This window comes from Enhydra lutris, unplaced genomic scaffold (genome assembly GCF_002288905.1).
Source record: "Enhydra lutris kenyoni isolate GAN:26980312 unplaced genomic scaffold, ASM228890v2 scaffoldscaffold13, whole genome shotgun sequence".
Classification (NCBI taxonomy): Eukaryota; Metazoa; Chordata; class Mammalia; order Carnivora; family Mustelidae; genus Enhydra; species Enhydra lutris.
This window is the reverse complement of record NW_019154097.1, coordinates 30,540,402-30,562,453: the sequence shown is the minus strand read 5'-3', so window position 1 is coordinate 30,562,453 and position 22,052 is coordinate 30,540,402. Positions and strand designations below refer to the sequence as shown.

At 43.6% G+C, this 22,052-nt stretch overlaps 1 protein-coding gene across 11 annotated transcripts in view; it reads left to right on the top strand.

Moving 5' to 3' along the window:
* Positions 1–22,052, top strand: part of LOC111145709 (mitogen-activated protein kinase associated protein 1) — a 250,961-nt gene that overhangs the window by 197,184 nt on the left and 31,725 nt on the right. For all 11 annotated transcript variants that reach the window (XM_022500841.1, XM_022500849.1, XM_022500848.1 and 8 more), the window contains one exon: positions 8,506–8,646. In XM_022500841.1, coding sequence (XP_022356549.1) covers positions 8,506–8,646 — 141 coding nt within the window. The remainder of the gene's footprint in view (positions 1–8,505; positions 8,647–22,052) is intronic.

Here is a 22,052-nt window from a genome sequence, read left to right as displayed (position 1 = left end):
GACACTTGCAGCCCATCAAAGGGACATTTTTCACCAAAGCATTATGTGGTGATTGAGGGCACATTTTTGGAATTAGACAGGCATGGGTTCAGTTCCTCGCTCCAGCCTGTACTACTTGTACAGCTCTACTAACGGGATGACATTCTAAGCCTCATTTTTCTCACCTGTAAAAAAGGGGATAATAATAGGCAACAAAAGGGCATTGGGGAAATTAAATGAAATAGCATATTTAAAGTGCTGAGCATGGTGTCTGGCATACGGTAAACACTCAGTAAATGTTAGCTGCCCTTGTAGTTGTTGAGGCAGGATCCCAGTTTGGTGGGTTATCTGAATGGAAAACTAGTAACAGTGTATTAGGTTCTATTAACCAAGGTAAATACAGGGATGGTTTATGAACTCGGGTACTGTTGTTTTGTTTTGTTTTGTTAAGATTTTATTTATTTGTTTGACAGAGACACAGCGAGAGAGGGAGCACAAGCAGGGGGAGTGGGACAGGGTGAAGCAGGCTTCCTGCCGAGCAGGGAGCCCGATGCAGGGCTCAATCCCAGGACTCTGAGATCATGACCGGAGCCGAAGACAGATGCTGAGAGTCACCCAGGCACCCCCAAATTCAGGTTAACCTGTGTTGCATCAGGCTTGAATATCTAGTATGTGCTCTGTAGGACAGAATGTTCCTGCTCTCAGAGGAGCTCATTGTCTAGAAGGGGAGTACAGATGTTTATCACACTTAATCATTAGACCCTTCAGAACTACAGGGCTTCAGGGGAGGGATCAGGGAAGATTCTAGACTAGACCCTGAAGTTAAGTGTATACATTTTAAAAAGTGGGAGGGACATTCTGGCCAAATGGTATAACCTGAGCAAAGTCCTATTTAGCTGAAGCAAGGACTGTTCCATGTGGGCAACAGCAATAAGGCATCGAGATAGAGCAGGGCAGGGGTGCATGGCTGGCTCAGTCGGTGAAGCATGTGACTCTTGATCTCGGGGTTGTGAGTTCAAGCCCCATGTTGGGGGAGAAAAAAAAGATAGAGTAGTAGGGCAGAAGATGGTTTATTTCCTATTTATTTATTTATTTTAGATTTCTTTTTTGAGAGACGGGAGAGTGGGGAAGCATGCCCATGAGGAGAGAGGAGAGAGAATCCTCAAGCAGACTCTCTGGTCAGAGCCTGACACAGGACTTGATCCTAGGACCTGAGAGTACGACCTGAGCTGAAATCAAGAGTCGACCCTTAACCGGCTAAGCCACCTAAGCACCTCTATTTCCTCTTCATTTAGTCTGTTATTTGTACAGCAGTATTTTATTGTGTGCCAGGCCCTGACATGGATAATGTCTCTTCCTTTGAAGAATTGAAACCCCTCCACCTCTGACCATTTGATTTTCCACTGTTCCCCTTCACACACTCTTTGCTCCAACCAAGCGCAAACACTTGTTCCCACTTTATGGACTTCATGTTTTTCCCACCCTGGATTGCCTGTCCCCTTTCCATCGTCTGGGAATCCTGCCATCCTCCTGTGTTCTTGAAGCACTAGCACAGTCCCACAGCTGTGGTTGGTGCTGAGTGACTATTTGTGAACCTGCTAGGATCAGTCAACCGTATCATCGAGCTATAGAGAGTTTAAAGGTGAGGTTGTAACAAAGGCCATTGTCTTCTAGTTGAGTCGTAGAGTTGGCATAGATCTTTTTGGGGAAGGGAGATTGAAGTTGTTTTAACTTATAACTACAATCAAGCTTTTTGACTTGGTCTAAGAGTTACTGAACCATAAAATGAAGTTCGAAGTCCTGTGTGATTTGTATCTATGAACATAAGACATCTGCTGGTAGCATACAGTGAGTTCATCTGAGCTTTGATTTAATGATTAGCGCCCATTTGTCTAAAAGGAGGTCATGTATGTACCTCTTAAGTGTCTCCCTCAGTTTCAGTGAAATCACATACACAAAAACACTTTTTAAATGTAGAACAGTATTAATTATAATTAGCCTTGATCTGATCACCTGACAGCAAGCCTATTATTCTTGTAATGTGTGTCCCTGCTCTCTGTTTGTGTTTGTTTTCAGGTGTGTTACACATACACAGCTGTAACTATACTTCTGTATCTTATAATGATTGTCCAGATAGGCATCCAGGCACGGCATAAGGACCAGTAAAGGCAGTGGGTCTCAAGCTTCTTGTCTTAGACCTCTTTACACTCCTAAAAATTATTGAGGACCCCAAAGAGCTTTTGTTTATTGGGTTATATCTACTTATTGGGAATAAAAATCGAGAAAAATTTAAGTATTTATGAATTCATTAAAAAGTAATAATAAATCGATTACATGTTAACAAATTTTTATGAAAAATAGCTATATTTTCTTTTGTTTTCCATTTTCTTTCTCTTAAGAGCACTTATTTTTGTTCCATTAGGAAGATAAATCATTGACTAATCGCCTGAACCAGTGAGCACTGTTTTATATATATACTTTTGCAGATTTCTATAACGTCTGGCTTTATAGAAGGCATCTTGATTTTCATATCTACTGCATTCAGTCTGCTATTCAGTTGTAGTATGTGAAGAAAATTTGGCCTAACATAGATATGTGGTTGGAAAAGGTAGGAGTATTTCAACAGCCTTTTCAGAAATAGTGGATATTAATTTTCCTTAATATGCCAAAGCTCAAGTGATTGATTCTTAAAGGTTAGTTACAATGTGGAATCAGAATCATATCATTGAATTTGTGCACTTGTTATTACTTTGTGCCTTTATAAGATAATAGGCATGAAAAGGGCCAATAATGTCTTGCTGTTAATATTGAGATAATGGACCCCTGGAATGCTTCTTGGGGATCACCCCTCCACTGGGTCCTGGACTGTACTTTGAGAACCCCTGACTCAGAGTTTACAGTTACCTACCCGTCTGTCTCCTTGCTGCTGCCTGTAGGAAGGTGGTGAGATGGGAGGGAAGGAGGAGCACAGTGGAAGGAATGTGGACTCAAGTTCAACAGATTTGTCCCAGTTCTCCCTCTTCCCCAAAATGGAACCTTAGGGGCACCTGGGTGGCTCAGTCGTTAAGCGTCTGCCTTTAGCTCAGGTCATAATCCCTGGGTCCTGGGATTGAGCCCCACATTCGGCTCCCTGCTCGGTGAGAAGCCTGCTTCTCCCTCTCCCACTCCTGCTGCTTGTGTTCCCTCTCTTGCTATGTCTCTCTCTGTCAAATAAATAAATAAAATCTTTTTTTTTTTTTTTTAATGGAATCTTGGGTAGGGTTTGACCCACTTGTGACCCTTGATGTCAGAATTAAGATTTGAACCTACATCTCTGAACTCTATGTTCCATATTCTTTCCAGTGTTAAGTCCCAAGGCTACTTCCCAGTCCTGGGCACCCTCAGCGCCTCTTTCTTTCTTTGCTGCAGGCCCTAGACGTTGCCTGCCTTCTCCTTCCCTCAACCCCCTCTTGCCAAAGCCTGACTTTGCCACTAAGATAGGTGCCATTCCTGTTTCCTCCTTTCTCATTCTCTCCTTTCGATAGCTAGGCTCCTTTCTCGCTTAGATTTTGTCCCACAAACCTTTACAAATTGCAAATGGGCTTTCTGTCATTCTTCTGGAGCCTGGTGTCAGTCCATCTGAGCACATTGGTGCTCAAGTCACTTTTAGGCCCCACCCCAAAATTTGATCTATCACAATACATCTTTGAGTTATTGCAGCTCGAGCGTTTTGACACGATACATTATGGTAATCCATGGCACATAGAGACATTAACACTCCCGACTTTGACAAAATACATTGTGAAGTCTTTGAAGGCACCATTACAATTTATCTTGTCATTCAGAAGGAGACCCAGTTCAGCATTAATGTAGATGAACACAGTGTGGCTTTTGTTTCATTTAATTGCTTGTGACCTTTTTAATTGCTCATTTAACAAAATACCAAAGGGTTATGTTTCAATTAAATTAACAGTTTGGGAGTGGGTTTTTTTTTTTTTTCTGATATTTTTATTTCTAAAACATTCTGGTTCTCTCTTTTTTTACCTTAAATAGATAAAAATGTCTTCTCTAACAGAAGTGGGTTTTTAAATGTGAAGTTGATATACAGTAATAATTTTAACACACAAATGGTATTGTGCCTACGTATGGTTGGGTTCACTCCTTTCTGGAAGGATACAAACAGTAAAGGTATACATGCAAAGTCTTTGAACTTTTCTAGTCCAAAACATGCTTTTGGTACACTACTCTGCTTCAGATGTTTTTTATATATAAAGTGTTGTGTGTACCGCTTCTGCCTCGTACTATTTTCTTTGTGTTCCTAATACCAAATCTGTAAGCTTCTGAAGATCAGGAACCCTGCCTTATCGTCACCAGCGTGCCTGCATAGTCTAGCATCCCACTGGCATGGGGAGAGTAGTTGCAGGTTATATGGCTGACTGATCTATACGTGTACACGTGCCCCCTCCAAGCAGTGGCACTCCTGAGCCTACTTTGAAAAATGGCTGTGTAACTCCGAGACCAGAAGTTCAGCAGATGACCTGCTTGGGGGTGGGCAGCACGTACTGGAGGCGAACACAGGAGTATTCGTTCACTCCCTACTCCCCCAGGTGTTGTTGCTCTTCTAATGCAAACACAGCCCTTGTCATCTGGGGCAAGGCTCAGGACTTACCCAAGTATCAGGGGGGCTTAAATCCCCAAATGGGATATGAATTTACACTGTTGGAGAGTAGAAGGTCAATGCAAGAAGCATTAGCGTGTTGAGCCAGCTCTAGCTATATAAGTCTTGAACAAAATTAATATAAGGAAATTGATAAGCCTTGCTGGTTATTCCATAGCTGTAAGACCTCTACTAAAATCCTATCATCTCATCTGCCCATTATTAACATTTCAGCAAAATATAAAGTTTTCATTAATCTCCCATAGCAAATTTAGGAGTGAAAACTGGCACTTGTTTGAGCTTTTAGGACTACATTAGCTGGTGTATTAAACAAAATATGTCATTCTTCAGTAGCTTCTGTAAGAAGCTAAATCAATTTCCAGCCATATTTATGCACCACTTTATCTAAAAGCATCTGAATTATCATTTACAGCTAAGATGCTTTATTAGCAGCTGGCATTGAAATTGCTCAGTAAAAAATTATATGTCACGTTATAGTAATTTTTAAATTGGTTTTAATCCAACATCATAAAACGTAAAACTCTTAAGTGTGGGGTGGTTTTTTTTTTTTTTTTAGTAATTGGCATTTTAGCATAATGAGCTGTTACCCCTTTCCAAATCAAATACCTGCAATATTTAGAAAATACTAATTAGTAAAGAAAACAGAAGTTCTTGAGGTGAGTTGTATCTAATAATGGTGTTTTCTCAGATAAGATGGTTTTAACTGATTTTTAAAATATGAAAGGATTTTAATACCTCACCAAAATTCTCCACAGTTCTCCAATTTAAAAGGTTCTGAAAATAGAAATAAACATCTTTGCAGTTCTGTTTCAGTAAAGTGTGTGTTGGGGAAAGTGAATGATTATTTGAAACTCTGGAAACTCTAGCCAGCCTCTTGGTTTAAGAGATGGACATTACCCAGAAGATAGAAGTGCTTGCGACCATGACGCCTCTGTCCAAAATTACAGGTGTCCAAAGAAAGGTAGCAAGGTTACCTAATGTCCCTTAGAGGTGTTGAGTGTAACTCTTCTGATCCTAGCGATATGATGTTCGTTAAGTCACTGAGCCTCTCTGATCTACACCTTCCTGTGGACACGGCAGCTCATACTCATCCAGTAAATTTTCATCAAGCACTTGCTTTATTCTGGGCATGGTAGCACTAGCAGAGTCTAGGCTATAATGGTGAGTAAAACAGTCACTCTGCCTGCCCTCTTGGGGCAGAGACAGATAGTAATCAGCTGTGAACAGCATTCTGCAGGAAAATGCTGGGTGCAGTGGTAAAAGGAGCTGTGCTAGACTTGGGGGCCCAGGGTCAGGGAAGCTTTCCCTGGAGTGTCACTTGATCTAAGCTCTTCAGGAAGAACAGGGAGGAGACTTGGAGATACAGGTCAGGAGAGAGTGAAGTGGGGAGAAGGGTGACCTGGGCAGGAGGACAATATGCACAAATACTCAAAAATGGGACCGTATCACAGGCCCAGTGAATGACCATGCCATTCAGTGGATGGCATCGAGTGAATGACCCAGTGTAGGTGAGGCTGCGTCTTCATTGTGAGGAGAACATTATTGTAGGGGCTGGAGTTATTCTAGCTGGGAGTAATTATAGGGTTTGGAAACCAAATTCACAGTTCCTAATAAATGAGTTCAATGTAAAGTCATGAGAAACTAACTTTGACTTTAAAGCTTACCCTGTAAGCAGTAACTATGGAGAGGAAAAACGTGTAATTGTCAGACTGACATTTATATAACAGAATTTTCCTGTTTTATACCCAAATCTAGAGTTTTCCATTCCTCCAGCTCTGTCCCAAGGAGTTCTCTCTGGATTTCCCTGTGGGCCATCTCTGGGTGTGCCACACAAGGCTTAGGGCACCTGCTCTGGTTGGCCTCTGCTGTACAGGTGCTCCCATCCCACAGGTGCTCCCGTCCCAGCAGCTGCACCTTCAGAAGACCACATTTTAAACTCTGGGGGACAGGAGATAATTTAGCTTTGCTTAGTGTGGCCCTGGGCACATGACTTTACTTCTCAAAGCCTCAGATTCCTCGTCTATGTAATACAGAAAAATGCTTAAGTTCACGTATAAAGCCCTTAGCACCATGCCTGATGTATAGTAAGCACTCATACATACTGGTTCTTTTCTTTTTTTTTTAATTTTATTTATTTATTTGACAGACAGAGATCACAAGCAGGCAGAGAGGCAGGCAGAGAGAGAGGGGGAAGCAGGCTCCCCGCTGAGCAGTGAGCCCGATGCAGGGCTCGATCCCAGGATCATGACTTGAGCTGAAGGCAGAGGTTTAACCCACTGAGCCGCCCAGGCGCCCCCACATTGGTTCCTATTTTATTTTATTTTAATTTAGCAAAATTTAACAAGAGCATACCAGCTGCCTGTACTGCTTGCAGAGATACAGAGATGAATGAGAAACTTTACTGTCAAAACGCTTCCAAATTAGGGGCGCCTGGGTGGCTCAGTGGGTTAAAGCCTCTGCCTTCAACTCAGATCATGATTCCAGGGTTCTGGGATCGAGCCCCACATCGGGCTCTCTGCTCGGCAGGGAGCCTGCCTCCTCCTCTCTCTCTGCCTGCCTTTCTGCCTACTTGTGATCTCTGTCTGTCAAATAAATTTTAAAAAATCTTAAAAAAAAAAAACAAACTTCCAAATTAGGCTAGAACAACCACTCAACAATTTAAGTGCAAGGCTGAATGTATGTGTTCCTCTGTGACAGAATAAACATAATCATGACTGCTCTTTTATTAAGTGTATTATGTGTTACAGTCTTCAAATACATTTTGGCATTCTGTGCATGGTAAAAACTGGGGTTCAGAGAGAGAAAGTCACTTGCCCGATATCATATAGCAAGTTAGAGGCAGAGCTAGAAATTGAACCCCACGTCTGCCTGGCTCCAGGGTCCAGTATAAACCAGCTGCTTTGGAATTCAGAAGGAGGCGGAGTTGGAGCTGCCCTGGGTGGAGTTTTGGCAAGTACAGGTTAAGGTTGGAAGGGACGTTCTAGGCTACCACATGAGGAAAGGCCCAGAAATAGAAAAACCTGGACTTGTGTGCCGTCTGAGGAGTTTGGGAGGTACTGCAAGAAGGTGTGGATGAGAAATGACAAAGTAAAATTGAAAAATTATGTCTCAGCCAGATTATGAGCAGCCTTCATTGCTTGGCTGGAGACGGTGCCCCATCCAGGAGGCCATGCGAAGCCAGGGAGGATTTTCGAGCACCAGCCTTCTTATTTGTCCCCAGTATCATGTATCAGAGTACTGACCGTGCACAAAGCTCTCCCTAGACTTCGAGCAAGTGAATAAATGATCAAAGCTTCAGAAAGCTGTATGAATCCGAAAGTCCTGTGGTGGCTGGATTGCACAGAGTGCCTGGTGCCCAGAAGGCCAGTGAGGAGACGGTTAAAAGCAGGAGCAGACTCGTGCCCCCACCCGTGGAGACTGTGGGGCACAAGACGGGAAACCAATGAACAGTTTGAGAATCTTGGAAAGCACAAGAATTCTTCCAAGAGCTTGGATTACCTTTATGATTGGAAAAATTATTATGAGGAAAAGAAACAAGAAGTGTGACCGCCCATGCTTTTGTGCTTTGAACTTACTCTCGTGGAGATGGAGAGCTTCTGGCAAGCAGCAGTCTTTCTATCCTTGCGTATCCCTGCTGCCCAGCCAAGGGCCTGCCATAGAATAGGCAGTGTTTGTGGAATTAATTGTTGAATGATGAATATGCTACCATTCTCTGTTTACTGGAATGGCATTATTAAGTCATCGCTCAGCCTTTTCTTCTCGAAATTAAATAGCCCATATTATTTTAATTTATCCCAAAGCATTTTAAGCAGACACCATTTGCCAAGCCTCATGTATCTTTATGTGTTAAAGTGTTTTTTCCTCCCCAGGTTCAAGGGCAGACGGAGTTTTTGAGGAAGATTCACAAATTGACATAGCTACAGTACAGGATATGCTTAGCAGCCACCATTACAAGTCGTTCAAAGTCAGCATGATCCACAGACTACGATTCACAACCGATGTCCAGTTAGGTAAGTGCATGAACCGATGAGGGACTGGGCCCTTTGTATCCATGGTCAGCATAGAAACGGGAAAAGAAACAAGATCTGGCTTTTATGTGACCGGAATGACTAATGGTAATTTGTTTTCAGAGAAAAATGTTTAAACAGTGAAATGTAAAGTACCTCCTTTTCCCCCACCTGAGTGCTCTGTCTTGTCTTCTTTTTTATGAAGCAGATTAGAAATAGAGCTAACTTGAGACTCTTTTCAAACTGATTGACTTCTGTGAAGTCCCATAATTCTTACCATTCTATAATTCTCTTACATGCTATCCTTAGAACTGCTCTGTAGCTTTGCTACTTGCCTTTTTTTGCTCAGGTGAATTCATTGCTTATTCATTCATGCCTTTATTCAGGAAGCTTTTTAATGATCTTAGAAGTTATATTTAGATCTTCAGCAAATAATCCAGAATTAACTTTCAATTAATATTTGGATTAATTTGTTCCAATTAAGTGCTAAATTTCTGTTTTGACTGACACATAACGGGAGTAGAAAAAGCGTCACAGTAGTCAGTACTACAGCATCATCATGGTCACGGCTGTCATTTATAGGTACGTCTGTGTATAAGGCACCGTGCTAAGTGCTTCACATAACACTACTGAGCTACCGCAAGGTAGGTATTTGTACCTTCGCCATCTAGCAAAGAAGGTAAATGAGGTGCCAGAGAGGTAATGTCTGATGCCTGAGCTCACACAGCAGGGAGGTGGTGGTGTCGGGAGCAGAATGCTGGTCTGGCCGACTTAAGTGCACTTGCTGCTTACGAAAGGACACTGGGAGGAGTGGGGAGCAGGCATGGATGCCAGGCTTAGTCAGGGAGCTGACCTGTACCCTGGCTCTGCCACCGGCCTCTGCCACACCACCCTTTCCTAGGCCGCCTCTGCCTGTGTGTGAAGGGAGGACGTTTGCACTCCAGCTCTGAGACCCGCTGATGATAGGTTTCTCACAAATGCTCTCTATGTGTCTCATAATAAAGGCTTTTACAGTGTTGGTGTTAGTGTGGCTAGTTTGTAATAAGCCTCAGAAATCTCTGCAAATTTAAAAAAAAAAAAAAAAAACCAAAAAAAAAAAACCTCTACAAATATTCCTCCCCAGCCTGACTGCCTGGAGCTTGACGCACGCTGACAGGAGAGCTGAGTAAGTCAGACGGGGCACCAGACTCGCAGCAGCTCTGAATCGTGGCTCTGCCGGTAGCTAGCCAAGCGACTTCAGCTCGCCAAGCCTCGATTCCATTGTGTCTACACAGGAGTATCTGTAGCACCAACTTCTTCAGATTGCCTAGGGGAGCAAGTCAGATGGGCCACGTGAAGCACTCAGCACAGGGCTGGCAGCTGGCAGACTTTCTGGAAATGGGAGCCATTAGTGGAACATGCAGTGGACAGACTGTGGAGCCAGAAGCTGGGGTTTAAACCCCGGCTCCTTTATTAGCTGCATCGCCACAAGCCGATGGTTCAGAGCCTCACGTTCCTCATTGGTAAACTGAAGACAATAGTCCCTGTCTCACAGATGTGGTACTTATGGGAACGAAGTGTCCTCACACATGCAGAGTACTTAGGAAGGTACCTGGCCCGTAGCAAGGCCTCCGAAAACACCAGGTGCTAGGATGAAGGTGATCCTAACAGACTAACCGGATGAGTTAGCACCCAGGAACTTTGAACCAAAACCACAGAACCCACCTTCTTTCTCCTTTCTGAACCTGTTTCAGCCTCCTCACAAAAACAAATAAAATGCTAACTATCTAAATGGTTAAAAAAAAAATACTTATTTATAATGTTGACTCTTAAAACATAAAAATCTTTAGTGTCTTTCTTCCTGGGGCTGCTTTTCCTGGTTCTTCTCATAGAAATAAAAATAATGAGGCTGCTCAAAAAGAAGCCAGATTCAGAACGGGGGAAAGGTCCATACTGTATTATTCTACTGTATAATGTTTAGAAATACACAAAAATAATGTTGGAGCTATAGTGGTGAGTGTAAATGCCTTCCAAAAATACACAATAATCTATTGTGTAGAAGTAATGATGGTGGTTATCTGTGGGGAGAGGAGGCTGTGATGTTTGCAGGGGAATCTAGGGATGCTGGTAAGGTTTCATTTCTTGATCTGGGCACTGATTACATGCATGCATGGACTTTGTGGAAAAATCAAGTTATAGACACTCTTAGGATGATGCACTTTGTACTGTATATTTCTAATAGAAGTTACTAAAATAAGAATTCAGTGCAGATATCTAGTTTGTGTTTGCCTACAGTATCTTCCCAGGAACAAAGGAGCGAGTCTAGCTTTAGGAAACCCAGTCAGTGGCCCAACTGCAGCCAGGGTCCAAGGCAGGAACTTTCCCAGGTGAACATCATCAGTAAGTCCACGAATTCCCGAAGTAAAAAAAAGCAGTGCTTTGGAAAGATAATCAAGATCATCGGCTCCTTTCCCACACATTCTTTCCAAAGGCAAAAAGCCAAACTTTCATTCATCAGATTCTGACATGTGTATTCACTTAAAGGAAAAGGGCCACAAAAGGATCTGGGGGAAGAGCCCTAGTCCGTAGTCAGGACTGGGTTTAAATCCCAGCATTATCACTTGCCTGCAGTGTCACCTTGGAAAAATGCCTTCTCCTTTCAGTCGTCGTTTCTGTCATCTCTAGAATGGGAGTTACAACATTTACCTTTCAAAATAGAAAAAAGAGTATTTGGCCCATAGAAGCTCTATTCTGAATAGAAGCTCGTCTTAGTGTTGCTATTGTTGCCGCTGTCAACCTATTTTGCCTACAGCTTTCTGTCCTAGTCTACCATCTTGAAATTAACCACATCAGTCGGGTTAGATAGTGGCTCTTTTGGCCAAGTTTCACTTGTAGCTACGGTAGAGAAGCCTTGTCAGGTAGAAACGGATGATGAGAGTGATGCAGATGTCTCTCCCTAGAGCAGTAGTTCTCAGAAGTGTGACAAGAGGCCAGGTCCCAGTCACTTCTGGGTGTTTCCTGTGGTACACATGGCACCCTCTGGTGGAGAGACACAGCTCCAAGGAACTTCCAGACAATCAAATGTTGTCAGAATACTTGTTTCAGTTATGAATCTAAGCTCAATCTTGAGCATTATAAACAGAAATTTCATTCATTAGTCCTAAAGAATTTTGTGACAATCACAGAAACGGCTCCCATGAGTACTACACCAGGCAGTGAATAAATAAGCCCCATTTCCTACTGCCACGTAGATGAGTTCCATATGTAACTTTGGACCCCCTCTCCCTCCTTGCAAAGCAGGTAACACCCTTTCATTTTCATAGTTAACAACAACAAAGACCTGCCAAGTGATCCAGGAATTCTTTCTTTCCAAAACTGAATCTACTGTAAAGTAGAGGGCAGCAAACAGCGCACCTTTTATGAGCATTTGAGTGAGCAGCTGGGTTCTGAGATCAGTAAATAATTTATTTTATTTCAACTGACTAGCCAGGTGCTTCAGATCTTTCCTGACACTGATGGATGGTCTCCTCCTCTCATCCATCCTGTGTCAGTCAGAGCAGAGATTTCCCTCGCCCCCTGTGGCAAGTTCTTCTAAGTGGTAAGTGTCTGTGTGCGGCATTTCCCCAGCAGCCCTGCTGATTCCACAGAAAACTGCCCATCCACTCTGAGTCCGTGGTACGTAGGAGCATGCGGCAGCACGCAGAATTCCCAAGCTCCGCGGGGCCGTCACAGCTGCTTGTCTCGTGACCGGGCGGTCGTGGCCCGCGCTCCCATTTCACCAGCTGCCATCTGCTTCTGAGAAAGTCAGACGAGGAGGGACTCAAACTTGGATCTGCAAGACCCAGACTTAAACTGATTTTCCACCAGACATTTCTGGGATTGAAAAACTTTATTGGAGTCCATTAGTGAAACTTACGGCAAAGACTTGATCTTTTTAAATAATATTAACATGAAGAATCACAATTTTTGAGAGTAGTTATCTATCAAGTGTATGTTGCTATGTGCCAGGCACTTTGCTGATCACTCTTATTCTTGCCTCCTAGAATCCTATCACTATTATTGGGTAGTACTGATATTATCTCCATTTCTTATATGAGGAAACTAGGATATAGGGAACAATTACTTGTTAACTAATGAAGCTGGGATCGGAACCCAAGACTGCCTAAGCCTGAGTCCTGCACCCAGTTACCGTGTTACGCCTTGAAGGCAGATTGTCGTTGCACTAGCACTCTGTACCTCTGGGACAGTTTGCAGCGCACGGCCAACTTTTACCCCATCACCTTATTTAATCCACACAGAACACTGATGATATTACTCCCATTTCATGACTCAAAAAAACAAGGCTTAGAGGAATAAATGAAGTAATGTGATGTATATGGAGAATTTAGTGTTTACTGGCACACGGCTATTACTTAATAAGCACTAACTTTCTTTCCCTCTCTCCCAGCCGTCAGGATATACGGCAGGATATCCCGTCCCAGTAACAGAACTAGGACTGAAGCCCAGTCCCATACAACAAGCCCAATCCATCAGGCCGTGGATGCCTCAGTCATTAATAACTTGCCTTCACAAAGGAAGTGATTACTTATTGGCCAGTTCCAAAATGCTGCACATCCTCCCTCTTCCCCTGCCCTAGCATCTGGAGGTCAGTGTCCGTGTAGCACGTGTGCTGCTGCGCTAGCGGTCAGTTGAAGTTGGTTCTTAAGTCGAAGTCTATTCACCATCCCTGCCCTGTCAGCCTGGAAAGTTTACCACATAAAACCATCATGCCTGACCATTCCCATTATTTCTCAGAAACATTCTTGGGACTATTTCATCTTGTCTGCTTCCCCTCTGTGTTGGGCCTGAAAGTACAGGTGCCCTTAAGCGTAGACTTTGTTTGAGCTTATACCAAGTTGAGGTCATTTCCATTAACATGATCTCCCGTGTGTCTGATCCCATGTGCCTGACCATAGGGTCAGACGCTAGGACATGTGTGCTGCCCAGAGATGCCAAGGCTGACAGCTTAAAGTGGGTTTGGAGAAAATGAAACTAAAAGGGTCAGATGGTGAATGCCAGCCACAATCTAGGAAGCCCAGAGTGTACTATCGGTATTTGTTGGGAAGCTGAATTATGATGCCCTAGCCAAGGGACTGCCAGAAACCCGCATAAGAAACAAAGCAGAGAGGACCAAGACACCACCATCGTATACCTCCTACTTACACAGTGCATCAGGGCAGTGATTGCAACCCTGACTGCGTATCAGAATCACCAAGTCCCTGACCTCACTCCAGACCAGCTAGCTCAGAATCTCCCCTTAATTGTGTGGCTTGGGAAATGCAGCCTCTCAGTATCCAAAGGACTTTATTGCCTCTTATTCTTATCTCTTTGTCCAAGGCTTGTTTTTACTGACTGGGCCAGTCAGCCTGGTGTGCCCCATGCAGGGTCCCGGGCTAAGAAGTGCTTTGATAGTTGCGCTGCTGCATTCACTTGATCCCTTCACCTTATCATCTGTCAGGTTAGACCTTCCCCACGGCACCAAAGGTTTAGGTTACTGAATCTATAGTATCGTGTGAATTCCATCTGGGTCATAATTGCATATATAACCTAACTAACCTAACATCATCCCCTAGAAGATACACAGATCCTGTGCAGGATTTGCCGATCAAGACTGTATCATAAAATAATCTTGCTGAAAGGTTCCATGGCTACCTTCACTATCTTTTCATAAAACAATCCATATGTATAATCATAACACTTGTGATCCGAGTAGTTATTTATCAAAAATATCAAGTACAATATCATAGCACACATCAAGAATATCAAGCACAGGGGTGCCTGGGTGGCTCAATGGGTTAAGCCTCTGCCTTCGGCTCAGGTCATGGTCTCAGGGTCTTGGGATCGAGCCCCGCATCGGGCTCTCTGCTCAGCGGAGTGCCTGCTTCCCTTCCTCTCTCTCTCTGCCTGCCTCTCTGCCTACTTGTGATCTCTGTCAAATAACTAAATTAAAAAAATCTTTAAAAAAAAAAAAAAAAGAATATCAAGCACATATCATAGAGAAGGCAGAGAGGTTTCATCTCGTGAACGGACTCCAGCCAAGCTTGCGATGGCTGCCCAGAGTATTATGCTGAGGCGGCATCTGGAGCTGCGTCTGAGGGCAACATAAAGAAACTCTGTGATTGATTAAAAATGCCTGCCCTGGGCCTGAGCATGATGAGAGGCAGCGTATTTGCCATCTATTGTCTTCCCTGGCTTGTCTGTCCTATTGCAGTTATTATTTAACCCCCTAGTCAATACCTATGAGCCAGCGCTCAGGGAAGACTTCATTACGGTGCCATTTCTTAATATACAATATGCAGACTTACGAAGCACATTAACATGAGACTAAATGAGTGAAAGCAAACAGCTGTGGCCTGCACTTTTTTTTTTTTCCTCACTCTGGTGCTCTGTGTGGCTCTATGAATAAAATACTTGCCCCTGTCATTTTCCAGTTGGGGTACCTATGGAGTATAGTTCGAGTAATTACGTAATCTGGAAATGAGGGTTCTTAGCAAGTGGATGGGTTTTCCCTCCACTTCTGTTTCATTTTCTTACCGAATACTAAGTAGATACCCTCCTCTATTCAGATACACAGAAATGATCATGAGAGACATCCATCACACTTAGCTCCAAAATCCCTGGGTCCGCCTAGTAATTGGAGGATGGCAATTCTAATATCACATGATTGTTCCGTCCCTGTTGTGACAACATTTTCTGAACCAAAATTTGCAATAGAACTTAACAAGAACTAATGAGCTTATGAAAGAGCAGGACAAATACTATCAAGACTACCTCCAGAAACAAAAAAAATTTTTTTTTTTACATTAGTGCTTAATGCAGTGATTGGGTCAAGGGAAATCCCCTGATAGGGAATGGCAGAAACTCAAGGTTTTTCCTAACTGTGTACCTTCCTCTAATTCCCCGCTCCCAGATCTACCCTTTTGAGAACACCTGTTGAATAATCCAGGATTATTACTGACAGTGTATCAGGTTCCTCAGATGGTTGAGAAAGCCTTGAGAATTGGAAAACTTGAGAGCGACCGGCATAAAGAAATTAATGGGGATAGAATAAGGGAGCATCCATCAAGGTTCTGTATTCCTTTTAGCATGCCCTCACCCTTGGCATTTGAGCTCGAGGAAGCTCTCGTCTTTCCCCACTCTACGAGTGATACCATAAATTCTCTTAGGAAATGGCATATCCATCCCAACTGGATACTATAAGCTCACTTGAAGTTATCTGTTTACCAGGAGAATATTAGTTTGGGAAGCTAACTTCCCTAATACACAATCTTTATAAGTGCCTTCTTTACAGAGAGCCCTTAGTCCTCATCCAGGGACAGGTATTACTGGGTGAATTGGTCCCAGGTCTCGTTCAGTAGGCTCTACCCTTGTGCTGAGCGCTGTGCTGAGTTTGGCTGTACATTCATGGTCTCATTCATGTTCAGGCCACCCCTTAGTTTTCATTCCAAAGATAATGGCCTCGTCAAGTACACTCAGGCTTGTCACTCAGTCCCTAACTGACCACACATTGGAATTGGCAACTCTTAGCTGTAGTTCCCAAAAGGTTTCAGATGGTTGGCACTTGAATGGAACCAGTGATTCTGGGCCTAGTACCCCACTTGATCTCAAGAATGTAAGGCTCTGGGGCGCCTGGGTGGCTCAGTGGGTTAAAGCCTCTGCCTTCGGCTCAGGTCATGATCCCCTGGGGTCGAGCCCCGCATCGGGCTCTCTGCTCTGCGGAGAGCCTGCTTCCTCCTCTCTCTGTCTGCCTCCCTGCCTGCTTGTGATCTCTCTCTCGTCAAATAAATAAATAAAATCTTAAAAAAAAAAAAAAAAAAAAAAGAATGTAAGGCTCTACTGGGTCTCATTATAGTTTGGGCCAAAATATGATATTGTTTTCTATTTGGGGTCCCTAAGGGAGACAGTGCTTTTCATACTGGAATGCATTTGATCACAGTGTGAATATACCCACTATATAAAACTTAATGCATTGAGACAGGAGAGCTGGTCTGTTTAAACCCTGGCCTGATAGCTTGGGGATATGAGTTACGGGTATAGCTCTGTCATTAATGGGTGACATCGGACAAGTCATATCCCCACCCTGAGCCTCAATTTCTTCATATGGAGAATATAAGCCCCAGACTAGGTGATCTCTGAGGTCTCATTAAGCCCAAACAGCCTTTGTATCTGATCCTGTGTGTAAATTCAGACAAGTTTCAAAGACTTACCTGACTGCTCTGTGGACGCTATCGATTGGCCATGTGGATTCAGCACAATCCACTCCAGCAAAGAGTTGTTCAGTGACACTCCCAGGGGCTTTTCCAGGCTTTCATAAGGCTCTAGGTAACCCGAAGACAAGAGGATTGTAGAATTATATAAAAAGCTACTCCAGGATTTAACAACAGTGGAGCTTTTCTAGTCTTAGATTCAGAGTTGTAGGAAATTGATGAATGAACCACTGTGGCTCATGATGTCTGAGCAAATAAATAATAACTCAGGAAATACACTGAGGCACGGAATATTAAATGCCCTAATTTTTGCTGAATTTGTGTTTTAGCTTCTTAGAAGGGCATTTTAAGTGTCCCCTAGGGGAGGTTGTGCCTCCTGAGAGTCAGGCGTGCACCTCTGGGGCAATGGGAAGCGGCAGACTGGTCAGGACACATCCTGGAGCTGGTCAGATAGACCTGGGCTTCAGCCCAGCTTTGCCACTTTCTGACTTGATTCACCCTGCGGAAGTACGTCATTTCAGCTTTCTGCACTTTCTCTAATAATCTCACTGATAACTAATTGAGCCATCTTATGTGCCAGGCACTCTGCTGGGTTTTTTACATGCTTATGTCACACCATCTTCATGACATCCTGGGAGTTGGTACTGTTTATTACCCCCTTTTACAGAGGAGGAGGCTCAGGCTTACGAGGGGAAAAGTACGTTCTCCCAGGATAACAGTATTGGGAATGTGCCGGCAAAAGTAAGAGCCCCAAACTAATGACCTAGAGACTTTGGAGGTGGTTGGGGCTGGGGGGAGGGGCGGGGGGGTTCTCCATAGTGCAAGTGTTTCCACAGCTCCAGGTGTGAGAACAGTCTTCCTGATGTCATACTGAACTATTGGTGGAGGTTACGGGAAAGAAGAATGGCCAGTGACCCTTGGTGATGGAAGATTGCTACAAGGACGCAGAGAGTGAGATGTTGGTTTCCCCAGCTGGACACTCGTTCTGAATCCTGGTGCTCCCAAAGCTAGGATGTAGAGCAGATCCCAGAGATAATGCCCCCAGACCAGGGCCAGTCAGGCCCTTTGTTCACATCCCTCCTGGGGCTCCCTGAGTTTCCTGTCCAGACCCTCATTGCTGGGTCTGTGTCCCATCTCTTAGCCCAGCGCCTAACCCCCAATAATGACAGTCGTGAGAAGTAGTGGTATAGGTCACCAGTGACGTATTAAGCACTATTCCAAGCACTTTACACATCTTACTTAATCATCACAAAAGCCCAGGATATAAATTCTGTTACCATCACCACTTTACAGTAACTTGTCCAAAGTCACATGATCAGGAAGTAGGCAGACTGACACTCCAACTTAAGACACTCTGGCTCTGAAGTCTGTGTTGCTACCCTCTCTGCACCACTGCCTTCCTGATCAGAAGTGTGGTGAGCTCTCAGTAAGCCACTCTACGCAAGAGGACCCAGCACAGGGGTGCCCAAAGTAGGTATCCAGTGTGTTAGCAGAATATGATGTACGTGCTCATTTCCTTTTATGGAAATCTTCTGGTTAGTAAAAACAGACGAAGGTCTCCTTGTGATAACTCTAAAGCCTGGGACACACAGTTCCCCCAGAGAGTTGTACGTACGTTAGAGTTGCGTTTTTGTTTATTTTGAGCTGTCTTGTTAGGGAAGGATTTATGTGCTGGCATTGACATAGGACAGCAATCAGGCATTGTTTTCTGCTTTGACAGTTGGCGTGATAGTTTGCTTCCAGTGAAGTTTGACTCACTGTATCTGGAAGCTGTCAGAAGTGGGAGCATGAAAAGGTCATGACGGATGGCCATGGATAAGTGGGTAGGGGAGGAGAGCTGGTAAAAGAAGAGAAGTGGCATCCTTGCTTCTGAGGGAAGGGGCTGACACTGTCCACTTCAGGCCAGCTCCCACACTGTCTTCCTCGCTTCTCACAGCTGGTCAGGTAGAGCCTGTGGGGGTGGCCCCAGGGTGGCCGTAATGCCACAGCGGGAACCCTTCCCAGCCGCTCAGCCACTGGGTGCTTGAGAGCTGCTAGCCGGACATAGTCTTTGTTTAGGGCTGCTTTCATGATTACCCACCCCAGGATTCAACATACTCCCTTCCCCACACTGGAAAAGTTGGGAAAGGGTATTGAATCCTGAAGTAGAAACCAAGAAAATGTCAGATCCTAAAATGAGGTTTGTTTTTATTTTGGGTGAAATTTCTGTTTTGGAATAATACAGAAAAGGAAAGGATGTAATCTTACTAACCAGAATTGACCACCGTTACGAGTTTGGAGCATATCCGTTAGATCTCCTTTCTCTAAATATTTTTCCTGTCCTTTTCACTTAGCTTCACAAGAATTTTTCCAAGTCAAAACTTTTCTCATACATATTTTTTTCATGGTTGTGTTATATTCTTTCATGGTTGGATTAACTGTTCCTCTATCAGCCATTTGAGTTGGAGAAATGTAAACTTAACATAAGCCAACTTCCCTTGTTTTCTGGGACATATGTTTATAATTTGAATTACTTAAAAACAGTGCCTTTAAGGAGCACGCCTGTCCTTCCTTCGTGGCTTCACATAAAAGCTTTAGCCAAGGACATTAAAACCATGCTCAGTGGTCCTACAGAAGAATATTGAAAGGATTTCAGGCTCCGATTTGCCATGTCTGAACAAAAATAGGTGTGCACTTATTGGCACATTTGATTGTTTATTTGTTCCTTGGTAAAAATTGAAAGAGGACATTAAAGACTAGTTAGGCAGAATTCCCCATTATGTCTGGATCCAGCTGAATGAGGCTGTGCAGAGCAGTGGGAAATACCATACTTGGGAACCAGGCAGCTCTGGGCTTAAAAGTTCCCCAAGCCAGGACAAGCACCTTCACCCCTCCTAGGGCATGTAATATAGAACACCTAGCACAGTTCTTGCAGAAGAGCGTAGTGGCTAAGCTTTGCCACTTTTTAGCTGTGTGATCTTGGGCAAGTTACTTAACCTCCCTGTGCTTCAGTTTTCTCATCTTTAAAATAGGGATAAATATAGTAACCAGTGGGATAAGGGTGTCACACCTGAGATTTGAATCAATGCACACAAAGAATCTCTAACCATGCTGACATGTGTTTTCAGCCAGTGGTGTTCACCCCTCTTTGCCCCCGGCCTGGACTGTCATGCCAGCCTCCTGACTGGTCACCTCTCCACCGGGCTGCTTCCTTCTTCTGACCAAGAAGGACACCTGGGACTCCCAGGCAGGGACAGAAGTGGTCTCTCTTTGCTTCCAGGCTAGGTTCTGGAGACTCTTCAGCAGCGGGTTCTGGGTCCTTCAGGGAGAATGGGCTCCAAGGCGATACCACCTCAGGCCCACCAGAACTGGAAAGCAGAGGGTCGTCACTTGTGCAGCAGGAGCAGACTAGCTCCTGTGGGCTGTGGGCCCTGCTTGAAGAAGCTGAGACTCACACACATCTCAAGTAGGGTGAGATTATTTAATGTACAAAAGGATTTTTCCCATCAGGAAAGATCCCCCTACAGGTTCCTTTAAATAGTGACTCCTCTAGGCAGGCAAGTGTTTTACAGATCATTAACTACTTGACTGAAAGCCTGCAGGGCAGAGAAACTTAAAACTAAAGTGTTGGGAGTCCCTGCCAATTACAGATCAATCCAAAATGAATACAGAGTATCTCTGGAACTAGAAGTCAGTGGGAAAATGTGACTTGATTCAGAAAAAATCTGATTTACAGGCAACTTTTTGGGAACACACCAGTTGTTTAAATGGTGTTCCACCTGCCTGCCCATCTTGAACCTAATGCATTCATCTCCCACATCTTCATTCCCCAAACGCTGGAATTGGGGTTCCCCTCTACAAACCGTGACTGCACAATAATCCCCGGAAAGGGCGTCATTGGGAAAGTGTTCTTGTGGCCATGCAGAGCGCAGGCAATTGATGCAGAGATAGAGCCTGAAATGGATGAACTATACAGTAACAATTTGCAGATAAAAATAATAGAAGTTAAAGTGTACTTTACATGATAAAAGAAAGATGAAAGAGGACGAGAGTCTGTTACATCTGAGATGGTTACAAAAGTCCTGCTTTGTGAAGTAGGCTCTGTTGAAAAGATTGATGCCATGGGGAGTGACCTTGGCTTGGAGCAGGAGCTGGTGATGTATGTATGAGCATCCCTCTGCTAAATGGACCCAGATTTGTAGCACTAATATACATGGGAGCCCAGAACCAAACTCAGTACGGCAATAAATCAACAGCCACTTTGGGTGTCATTTCTGGTTTATATTCCACTATTGTTCTATCACTTTAATTCATGTCACTATCATCTTTTCATCTGGAACAGTTTTATATAATTTTCCAGTGGAGTTACCTGACAAATCCTATCAAATTAACAAGGTACATTAACAATATTGACTGACTACGGCTTCAGGAGTTGTGGGGCCGTAGAACAAAATTTTAAAGCCGTACCTCTCTGGTGATGATTTTTCCCCCCCTTCTCTTTCTGAGAAGGGAATGTGGGGCAGGGTTTATTCTACATAAGAGATTTGCACATTTATTTTGCTCTGCTCGTTTTTGACTTTTATAAATGTCAAAATAAGCAGAGGAAGGATAGGGGACCAAAACAAAACAAAACAAACAAAAAAAAACACTTGCTACCAACAACCATGGCATAAGTACTTTTTTTCTTTCAGGGAACTATAGAAATGTCCAGATCTTTAACAATTAATGACCAAATTGGAGGGAAGAGTGTAACTGGGTAGTCGTAATCTATTTTAAGTGAAATGTAATAAAATTGGTCTCCTGATACATTCTCACCCTCCTGAAATCATCTAGACCTGAATGGCCAGAGTCCACTGAACTTATGACATTGTGCCTGATTGAATTATGGTGTTCCTGAAATATGTCTAATGACAAATTCCAGCATTCAATTAATAAAAAAATACCAATTGTTCATCTTTTCGAAAGACCACCCAGTAATGGCCAGGGTTAAGCAACTGTACTGCACTGTCTCCTCTGAAGACAGCAGACTAGACTCTACCAGAGTCTGCACGGTCTCTTGCCTTTCTTTGTCTGCTATTTGGAATTTCTTTATTCATAAAACAAAATAAAAATGGAGTGTGTGGCAGACCTAATCATTAGAATTTTTTTTATATTTGTTTTCTTGTTTAATTTTGAATTTGCTCTCAGACTGAGATCATGGTGTTA